At 41.5% G+C, this 11,638-nt stretch overlaps 1 protein-coding gene across 1 annotated transcript; it reads left to right on the top strand.

Annotated features, from left to right (window-relative positions):
- The first annotated feature begins 7,564 nt into the window (after nucleotides 1-7,564).
- Nucleotides 7,565-8,659, top strand: LOC117469963. The gene is made up of 2 exons (XM_034114462.1): nucleotides 7,565-8,065; nucleotides 8,291-8,659. The coding sequence occupies exons 1-2, from the start codon at nucleotides 7,625-7,627 to the stop codon at nucleotides 8,657-8,659; spliced, it is 810 nt and encodes a 269-aa protein (XP_033970353.1). The 5' UTR covers nucleotides 7,565-7,624.
- The last annotated feature ends 2,979 nt before the right edge of the window (nucleotides 8,660-11,638 follow it).

Genomic DNA, 11,638 nt, shown 5'->3' with positions numbered 1-11,638 from the left:
TACGTCTTTTATACATGAATATGTGTCCCCGGTGTTCCAGGGAACTCACCAAGTGTCAGAAAACACAACCCTCTCTATTTTCCTCCATACCCAAATCTCTAAAAAAGGGGCTGCAACGGATCTGATAAAAACTGATCCAGATTTGAACCCTGTCCTGATGTCAGGACGGTGGCGCTACGGCTATTGGGCCAACTCCACCAATCAGGAGGAGACAGCCACGGCCATTGCCGTTCGAAAGCGCTGGAGATGCTGTAGTACATATGCCAGGCCTGTAGGTGGTGCTGTTCTCACAGAATCTGCCCAGAGCTAGAAATTGTCAAATTGAGCAAAATGAGGCATGGCTAAAATGCATGATCTGTTTGGTATTTTGAAAAAAAAAAAGTATAAATATGCCTTATATAGGTATGGTCCTACACTATATTATTCAAATATAGCATGATAGGTCCACTTTAAGTTTCCCAGAAAAAGCACAGCAATGCCAGATAAACCATATATACGGTCTATATAACCGTAAGGTGGCGCCTTGTATCAAATATTATATGATTTTATTCACATTTTTGATATAAAGTAAATATTGTACTTGCATATTTGACTTGTTAGCTCCTGAAAGATATGAAAAAACATCAACTTCCAGTGATTTTTATTATTAAAAAATAAATAATTTATATGTATTTTTATTCTAACTGCAACTTGAATCCAACTGGAGCCCTGTTTTATAGTGATAAAAAAAAACTGAGCAATTGCACCTCAATACAAACAAGTTTTAGAGAGTATTTTAAAGCAGATTAATATATAACATTACATTACGTTGCATTTAGCTGATGCTTTTATCCAAAGCGACTTACAATAAGTGCATTCGACCAAGAAGATACAAACTTGAAGAAAACAGAATCATATAAGTACATCAGGTTTCATAGAGCCAATATATAACAAAATAATTTAAAAACCTACATCCTAGCTCTGTCTCCAAAGTACTGCCTTTGCCTCAAACGTGAGGGCGTGAAACTGTATATATTGTTTTGCACAGTCAACACATTTATACTAATTCTAATCATAATGGAGAGCATGCACCTTTAAGGAAAACACATAGCTCACTCTATGAAGACGGTGATGTATCTGAATGTGGGCTGTGAAACATGGCATGGTGATTGTATGGTTAAATTGGGAAATATATTGTATTTATTTGATCATTTATTTGGTTGGAGCACCCTAAATGTTAAAAAATAATGATGAGATCACTATTTGATGTCCACTTTTACATGTTGCAGCATGTGATCTCTCTTAATATCTGAATGTCTATGATGTTTTTGTCAAATCTGGTGGCCTGGCCAGTCCTCCTATTACAACGTTTAAAAAACAACAAGTCTGTGTTTAGGCCTTTCACTTCATGATGGTATTTTTTCCCGTTTTGTTATTTATTTTATAAATTATAGGTGATGTACACTTGATCAATATGGTCATTTTACGGTGGCCGACAGGGGCAAATGCGTTACAACGGCCCAAACGGTTCCATTAGGAGAAATGGAAGAAGGTTGATTTACATGTGTTTTGGCACATTTGTGTTTTTTATTTGCATTATTTTGTAACCCTGAGATGCACGAGTGACTGGACCCTACACTCTTCCATAAGTGGGTCAAAAAGGACCCGTGTTAGAATATTATGTGTTTTTATGCCATTTTTGTCATTTTGGTTAAGAAAAATCACTTGTATAATATTTAGTATTATATTTTGGTTCACACTAGAAATATTTTATATTACATTTTTCACTATTTATAATTTTAGACCTTTTTTTTACATTTTGAAAAAAAAACGAAAATGCATACGGGCCATTTTTGACCCACTTATGGAAGCTTGGGGTAGTAATACAAAAACTACAATTTCTTAAAATGTATACAATTTAAATAAAAAATGTGAATGGCATGATATCCAAAACATGTTTTTTGAGGAATAGCTGGAATATGAAATGATAAAAAAATGTAATTACAAAGACACTCTAAGAAAACCACCTCACCGGGTCAAAAAAGACCCACTTATGCATCTAAGGGTTAAAGTGACGCACATTTCTCCTAATGGGAGTGTTATGGGCCGTTGTAGCACGTTTGCACCTGTCGGCCACCGTATAATTTAGCACTATCATGCTGTGAGGAACAATTAATTAAATGGTGATTTATTGATGAAAAGAGTTGGCAAAATGCACAAAACTGCAGAGTTATGAGGTTGGAGAGCCCTACAGTACTGTATATGTCAACACCGCTGCCTGTGTGATCATGCATGTTCAAGTTGCATGGTTTGAGCCATTAGGGTATGACAGGTTAACATTTTGGCCAACTTTAGTGCAGCTTTAAAACCAGGGAGGGGTTGTTGGCAATATGAAGTGGTCTCCATTACTGTGTATACTGTATTTCTCATGCAGATACAATTAAACGGACCAAAACTGTATCATGAGCTAGACATATTTATCATTGTGCATCACTGTTTACCATCTTGAGTTTGCCCTGGATAGTTGCTGTCATATCACTTTAAATGTTAGTGAACACCAAACTAATGCTTGCAGTGTGCTGCCTGCGAGCAGCTGTCATCACATTATGTATTTTAAATAAAGAGGATTTAGGAAAATGACAGTTCTTTGTACTTTCTTTGTATCCATCCATCCATTATCTATACCTGCTTATTCTGTCCAAGCTAGCTGAAGAAGCATTATATTAGCAATTTCACAGTTTAAAAAATCCGGGAATGCAATTTACCACTTCCATTTCCAATCGTCTTGAAGTCAGCAGTTTTTTTAATGTGTTTAGAATCCTTAAATATGGTCTGTGGTTAACACAAGCTGAAGAGATTTTAATGTTTCGTTCTACAACCTAAAAAACATCAATAAATAACCCACTGGTGATTTTCCGAAGCCTCTATTTGTGTCATAAAAACGGCGATTGCTAACATGTGTCTAAATGGAATACTAAACGTCATCATGCGGAACATTAGCCACCTTTAGCTTAGCGGTGGTGATGTGAAGTCATGTGACCGTTGGCTTCTACTTCTGCATTTATGCTTCAAAAATCACAAAATGGTGTTAATATGTGGAGATTATCCTGCTGAAGTATGATAAATGGTGATTGCCACAGAGCTTATTTTCTGCAATATACGGAAATCTGTCGAGGGAGCCCTTGTCGAGGGAACCCTTGCGATGTGAGTTTGGAAAATTGCACAGTATAAATCTATTTTAGTATACCTCAACAATGGAATTATGATCAGTGGAAATGGCCATGACATACTAGCATGTCTTTACACTGTGGGAGAAAATCAAAAGCCAGGGATAAGCGACAAAGACGTGCGGATACATGTAAATCCATGCAGAAAGGCCCCAGCAAGTCTAAAGCAAGGAGCCAGATTCAAACCTTAACAGAGTATCAGAGTTTAGACTTCTCGTTATCTTTGACACTACGACAGCTCAGGTGTTTTATCTGTTAACGCAGTCTGAAACCCAGGAAGCAGAGCCTGGAGCTGCTGCACTGAGAATCAGCCCGAGGTGACTTTGTGAGGGCGGACTATCTATTTTCCAGATTTTGCTGACAAACGGGATTCATTTTGCCTCTGCAATATAGCCCAGGGTAACAAAAAGTCCTGTGTGTGCACGAGTAATTCATCCATGAGTTTGAAGGCTGAAACCGAAACAGCGTAGCACAGTTTATAATACCAATAAACAGGAATCTTCAAATTGGAAAGATCACATTTATTTTCCCGATTCTATTGCATCAATTCCTTTGCATTTAGGTTACAAAGCAATCTACCAGCTGTTCCTTTGCACGCATCTGATTGGCTTTTGCAGCACCGTTCCGATAATGCATTGCGGTAGCGGTTGTGCCAAGTTCAACGTTTTTCCCGATGACCGTGCATTTAGTTTCTGCCAGATCTCCTTATACTGTACACTGCGTCAAAAGAGTCGTCTCCTTCAAATGAATGAAGGGGACTGCGTTTGTTCCCAAAATGCTGTTGGGCAAACATGGCGTAAGAAATGTTTCGCTTACGGACAATGTGTGTCGCTTAAAACAAAATACTTTATGTGGTAAATAGGTCACTTTTCAGATGTGGGAACAAATTAAGAAAATATATATAATCTGTCTAAGTGAAAAAGACACGAAGAGTGTGTTGTTTTAATCATTTTAAAATAATATTCACAAAACAACCTTAGAAGTAATTCTTTAAAAAAAATTGCAAAGTGTGTTTTGAAAATGTGCTGCACTACGACATATTTCATACACTTAAATACATAATATTTTATAAGATTAGAAGTTTATATAAGAAGTTTCTTGTGGGTATATAAAGTCAGTGAAACAGCGAGTACATATTGTATATTGGATACTTCCCATACTGAAAAATAGCAAAATAGGTATATGTTAGATACGTATTTAAACGTTTTTTGTCCAGCCCAGAGACCGTGCATTTCCCAACCATTTCCAAAAACCAAGCCAACGTCTTTCCAAAATAAAGCGAATCAAAGCCAGTTTCAAAGTAACAGCCAACTCCAAATCATTAAAGAATAATGACTGCACAATAACCTGTGAGGATGAAAACCTCCATCTCAAAAGCTCCCATCACAGACCGTACGACCTGCTGTTAACTTATACAGGACTCACCTTTAGATGGTTCCTGTTCCCCACAGAGAGACGGCAGGACGGACAGACAAAGAAACCAGATCCCAAACCACAAGGACAAAAACAGACAGGAAAAAGAAAGGAAAGTGAAGAAGAGGAAGCAGGTAGGAACGTTTAAAAAAGAAACTAAATAAATTGATGAGGGAAAAGATGAGGAAAGAGGAGAGGTATATATAGAGAGAGAGGCCCAGCCCACATGTCCTGCTCCACTCAGGATGCTTTCTGAAATCTGCTCACTCACCGGCTGGTGCAAAGGAACAGAGAGATAGGGAGAGGAAAATGGGGGAGGGGGGTGGTGGTCGTAGTGAGGGGTGAGATGAAGGTTATTCAGAGTGGTGGGTGGGAGAAAATGAAGTTAGGAGAGAGAAAGAAGGGAAGGAAGGGGGGGGGAGAGCTCAGTGTCTCTCAGTAGCTGCTCGGACCGGCTCAGCTGTGGCTTCACTGCAGCATTTGGCCGTCCCAGAAACAGATCCTCCACTCCCTCCCCCCCTCCCCCTCTCCCTCCCTCCCTCCATCCCTCCGCCTCACATCTCACCTCCCTCCCGTTGCCTCCTGTCATCTCTCCTCTCCTTGCTCCTTTCCTCTCCTTGAACTTCTCTTTCCTCTCACCCCTCCTGATCCCTTACTCTCTCCTCTCCCCTCATCAGTGTAATGTCCTCTTTGCTCCGCCTTCCCTCTACACAGCCTCCAAGGTCACCTTGTGTGTGTGTGTGTGTGTGTGTGTGTAATATCGGTCAACCTATCGTGTTGCTTGCCGCATTAAAGTAGTATCTCACTCATCTATCTCTTCACCCAACCCCCCATCGACACATTCTTCAACCTGAAAAGACATCAAATGCCAAGGGACAAATCACTTGACAACATGTGTGTGTGTGTGTGTGTGTGTGTGTGTGTGTGTGTGTGTGTGTGTGTGTGTGTGTGTGTGTGTGTGTGTTTGTGTGTGAGTTAACGGAAAATGCAGTTCATGAGAAAGGTGTAAAGGAAACAGATAACACAAGTAATATACATATGTGTTATTCCACATATTGCATTAAAACTTAATTGCACAATGAAAAAAACCAATGACTAATACCTTTAAAGTAAAGACGACTAAGCAGGCTATGAGAGGAATACAACCCACAATGTGCCATGACTCCAGGAAGAAGGAACTGAAGCCAAACATCACACATATTACCAAGTCCTCACAGAAATCCTCAGAAATGTGTTGTGTAATAAAGTTATCGCAGAAATTTGTTTTCTCAATTTCAAAAAGTAATTAGGTGTTGAAGAAACGTTGTTGTATTTCTTAATTGCTTGAGTGATATTAGTTCTCCCGGGCAGTACTGATAAATGTGAAGCAACCGCAGCCACAAGAAAGTAAATATCAGAATACAAGACGAGAAAAACGACATAGCAAAAGGGTGTCCACAGTTATATACTGGATTGAGGGACTAGCTGGGAGAGGATAGTTGTGGGGGTCACAAGATGATACAGTACAAAGACCTACACATAACATCAGAGTACCACAGAACAAAAACACCCTGACATCCCAGCAGCTCTGTATCCTTCTCCTGCAGATAAGCAGGACACAGTGACGGAGTAGTGGGTGTTCAGTCTGAGGTGGATGTGGTGACTAATCGGATGCACGAATAAATTACTGCGATATGTGGAGGAACCAAGAGGTCAATAATGCTGCACAGTACAGTAGGTGGTGGAGGGTACTGTACACTGACTGTGTGCTGGCAGATGATGAACAGTTCCCTTTGGCACGCCTTTGCAGGTCAACAGTATGTTAATCAAGAGTCAGTTCATCCACCAAGGTCCAACGTGGAAGTGGAAGCTGATGGATGCAAAACCTCTTGATGTCATGATTGTAGTTTGTCTTTCCTGTTTTATGCTTATGCTGTCTTGTTTCACTTCCTGTTTTTGTTTTTTTCCCGCCTTTTGTAATTGTTTGCCCTGCTCCAATTAAAGCCACCTGTTCGTAATCACCACCTGCTGCACCTCTTGATGTCATGATCCTCTTATTTAAAATGTCGCTTACCTGTTTTATTTTTGTTAAAACACTCCCCTTGTGTCTAGTCTCGTCTTGTCTCGTCTAACTTCCTGTCAATAGGCGCTTTCACACCGGAGTACTTTTCCCAGGAATAGTTCCGATAGTTCTTGGGATTTTGCTTTCACACCAAAAAGATCTGGAACTAGAAGCTAGTTCATGCTAACCTTTTCACCCCCTTCAGTCCCTGCTAGAGAGGTGGTACTTTCCTGGGGAGGAAAAGGTTTCAATTTCTGATTGGCTGGGCGGATTGCAAACCACGCCCCATAAAACTCAGAAAAGTTTTGTGAAGCCGCCATTTTATTTGCTCGCATTAGCATTATTAGCATTATTAGCATTAGCCCAGCGCACCAACGGAGAGAGACTAACTTATGGCAACACAAAATAAAACGTGGGAGCGGTGGAGTGATGAGGAGGTGTCGGCGCTTCTGGCGATTTACTTGGAAGGCTTCAGTAGAAGCTGCTTCTAGTCCCCAGCTCCGGGGACTTCCGGCCGGGGACTTCGGGTGGCAGTATACGCCGTGAAGTTGTTTGCGGCCTGCCAGTAAACCCAAAGCAGAAGAAGAATAAGTGACGTCAGCGGCTTCATTTGAGTAATCCTCCCTCAGGGACTTATTCCGGTGTGAACGCGATTTACTAGGACAGTTCCAGGGACTAAAGAGTTCGGCGGAACTAAGGCCCCGCTCACACGAGGCCGTTTGCGTTTTATGCACAGTATTCGTATTCAAAAAAGTCTTCCGTTCACATGCATTTGTTTCATTTAACGTGTCTGTTCAAACGAGGCCGCTGGAAACTCTGTAGTACATATGCTGGGACTGTAAGTGGCGCTGTACTTCCACACGAGACCGCTCGAAAGCTGTAGTACATATGGCGGGACTGTAAGTGGCGCTGTAACTTCCGCCACAAAATACACCAAAAGCAGCGAGTATAAGATCCCCCCCGGATGTGTGTGAGGCACAAACAAAACAAACAAACGAAGATGGCTGTTATTCGCGCAAGAAAGGAGCTATTTTCGTGGTCCGACGACGAGGTGGAACTTCTTTTAAGTGTAACACTTGAGTATAAGACGACAAAAATACAGGATAATGTAGACTGGGAGTCCTGCAAGCCTAAATATACGGAGATAGCCGACTTATTTCAGGCGCAATATCCGAGGACCCCGACTGAAAAAGATTTCCCTCACGAGAAGAACACAATTTCACAGGGCCAGCTTACAGCGAAACTAAAACAGGTACAAGGGGACTTGTTCGACATGGAAGAGTCGTCGCCCGGACCAAGTTCATCCCCGAGTTTGGAGCATTCCACGGATTTGCCAGAGTCGAGTAGATCCAACGGAACTCTGCCAACTGCTGCGGTTGTGAGTCATCGCAGGGATCTGCTCCAGGTATGTTCATGATTTCAATCTTAAAGGGCTTGCTATATACTATGATGCAGTACCTTCCACTGAAAAACTGAACCGGTTTAAGCTTGGTAAAATTAGAAAGTATTTAGAGCTGTTTTATTTGTAAAATGTATTGAGAGCTATTTCACAACATGCCTTTTGTGTTCTGTTATCTGGTGGCTATGGTCCTATTGTGTATTAATTCAAACTTTCTCTGGTTTATTATAGGCACGGCTGGACGGCCACAGAAGTGACCGCATGAAGAGGAAGCTTCCAGCTGAACATGCGGTGCAGGAAGAGCTGCGATTAAAAAGCCGGATGTTGGACTTAATGGAGGAAGCAACCAGCCGCAGCGCAGCCAGCATGGATCGTATGAACAACACCATGGACAACATTAATGTGACTGTACAGAATGGCCTTTCCCTGATGAGCCAGTTCATGCAAGTTCATACTAACAACAGTGGATATGGACACTTCCAGGTGCCCTCATACCCACCCCGAAGGCCACACACGGCCCACACCAAGATTAAACCCCTCTGTACCACACACCCCACAGCAACAATCTCCTCCATATTCATTCAGGCGGTCACTGGATGAGGAGGAGCAGTAAAGCAGTGAGCTTCTTTTTTTTTCACAGCACTTTTTGGTCAAGGAAGTCTGTAAACATTTTTATTTTTAACTCCACCAGACTTTGTACAAATGGAGAATCACTTTTTTTTAAGCCTTTTTTTTTTAGCTAGCAAAGGTATTTTTTTCCCTTTTACTGTGTACACATTTATAAATAATGTTATTAATAAAAAACCTTATTAAAATAAAAGAACAGTCTTGTCTTTCATGTAAGGGTCAATGTACTCCGCAAGCACTCTCCTCACTCTCTTTCCTTCTCCCTCATTACAGTCAGTGAGATATCTATATCAGTGTGTGGGAGGCTGTAAGTCCTTTTCACCTTGTAAACCTAATTTTGACTAAATACACCACATTTATGAAAAGTAACCCCCCCCCTAGTGTCAAATATCTGAACTGTGATATGTCACATTGGGCCTTAATGGTAAAGCCCAAACTATTGTTAGGCATATATTATAGTCTCAGATATATAAAAAACATGTCTATGAAGTGTTTTGCTCAAAATACCAAAAAAATTACCCATTATAGCCTCATTCCCTTCTATTTCATCTCTGGAATCAATATGATCAGTATTATGCATTTCACAAAGAAAGTTTGCATTATGATTTTTATGAATTGTATAAATTCAACTTTGATTCAACATTTGCTTATATTACTTTTACTGAAAATCCTCAAATATTGGTTAAAATACTATTTAGAGAAGGGAAGGTAACACAATCTTAACAGGTTAATATAATAGTTTTTTACTACAGTGTATGTACTATGTTTCGCTAGTGGCCAATACAGTCTGAAAATACCATATCAAAATGTACGGTTCTTTTACTATATGTGTAAATAAATACGGTACAAAATATATATGGACAACCTGACTCGGTAGAATGGGCCATATAACTTCATTCATGAGGATGATGACATTTGTTGCACATTAAGTTCAAAGAAAGTCTGGAAGTGGTTGCAGCCAATTTTATTTTTAGTTTCACACTTTTGACATTGGAGAATCACATAGTTATTTGCTTAGTTTCACACATGTGACATGCATTAAAAAGTACTAAAAACAGTTAGGATATAATACAAAAAATCCTGTAACAGTCCTCAGATTTAGCAGCCAGGTACATATACCTAGCCAGGTATATGAATATTGTACAGCAGCCTGTCGCTGAAGGAGCTGCACAGTGAGGACAGGGAATGTAACAAAGAATGTTTATCACATCTTAATAAACACCTTTAAAAAAAATGTACAGTCTATGTACATACATGGTATGGCCTCCTCTTCGTCCACAATCTGTTTTTTCAGAGCAGGGATCTTTCCAGTTTTTAAGTACATGTTTAGCTTGGAATTAGCAAAGACCCGTGCATCATGCACACTCCCAGGCCACTTTACCACGACATCCATGAATCGGTACCTGTAATCACAGACAGCCTGTACATTAAAGGAATATTTTCCTTTCCTGTTGATGCAACTAGTGGAGTCGTTAGATGGCTGCTTGATTTCGATGTGGGTTCCGTCCACTGCTCCTAAACATTGTGGCATGCCATGTGTACAATGGAACCCCTCAACCAGATCCGCGGTCTCGGGCTCAGTAAAAGGCAGCTTGATGTATTTTGGACCCAGGTGGATGGTGATCGCTCTGCATGTCTCCCTAATAATGAGGGACAAAGACGGGCGGGAAACTCCGAAGGCGTTAGCAGTCTTCCGTAGCCTTCCCTCGTCGCTCAGGTAATAAAGAACCGCAGCAACCCTTTTCAGTGGATCAATTGGCGCCCTCATGTTTGTAGTTTTCTTCTCGATATATGGGCGCAGTTCTTCAGTCAGGGCAACGACAGAGGCTTTGGACATGCGGAAGTTCTCCCTCCATTCATCGTCCACGACAACGCCATTGACAAAATTGTCCCACCAACTGCTAGTTCTGCCCGGTCTTACCCAAAACTTTCTCCTGGTCGCCCTTCTGGTTGTTCTCCGCGGTGGATTTAGCCACATGTCGTGTATGTGGTTCTTCATGTCCACTAGTTGCTTGTGGTTGTCGTAGAAGCACCGTAGTTGTAGCACTAACATATTAATCATGGTCAGTAGCGTCTGGAGCACAACAGCAACCCTGTGATCCGCCATTCTTGTTGTTGTTGTTGTAGAAACAAATCAGCAATGAGGCGGGGGAGAGGTGGGAAGAGGTGCGAAGAGGCGGGGCTGTCGTTATTTTTTCAGGCAATATTCGTATAGAGGCGATTAAACGGACTCGGTTGACCCCCCAGAGCGTTTCGTTTGCAAATCTATCCACCTTGGGACCCGTTATCGTTTGTGTGGTCAGTTTCTATCGGCCTCGTCTAAATAATAGGGCTATACGCACGCGAAACTATGCAGATACAAGCCGTTTTCTCCTCGTGTAAACGGCGCCTAAGTACTGGAAACTAAGTACGGCAAAGTACTTGGTGTGAAAGCGGCTAATGTGTTTTCCCGCCTTTTGTGATTATTTGCCCCGCCCTGATTTATTCCACCTGTGTGTGATCACCACCAGTACTCTCTTGTAGCTGTGTCTTGTCAATGTGATTAGTTTCTGCATGTATACTAGCCTGTTTTACACCGTGTCCTCTGTTTGTTTGTATATGTTTCCCCTTGACGTTCCCATGTGGTTCTGCTGTCCATGTTTTCGTCTATGTCTCCTGTCTGGATGTATCAGCCTCGTGTTTCCTGTGGATTTGCTGACCATTTTTTCCATCCAAGGTTGGTTCCTCATTTGTGTTTGCTGCCATTGTTTTTTATTACCCTTGCAGGCAGGGAAGATAGTGGCCGACCCCTCCCACCCTGGACACACCCCCCTCCCCTCTGGCAGGAGGCTGCGCTCCATCAGGACCAAAACCTCTCGCTACCTGTACAGTTTCTTCCCCTCTGCTACCGGCCTCATCAACAATATATATATATTTATATGTAAAGCACTTTGAGGAGTCGTAAAGACTGGA

Source organism: Trematomus bernacchii, unplaced genomic scaffold (assembly GCF_902827165.1).
Source record: "Trematomus bernacchii unplaced genomic scaffold, fTreBer1.1, whole genome shotgun sequence".
NCBI lineage: Eukaryota > Metazoa > Chordata > Actinopteri > Perciformes > Nototheniidae > Trematomus > Trematomus bernacchii.
The sequence above is the reverse complement of the archived record's forward strand: the minus strand, read 5'-3'. Positions and strand labels throughout refer to the sequence as shown.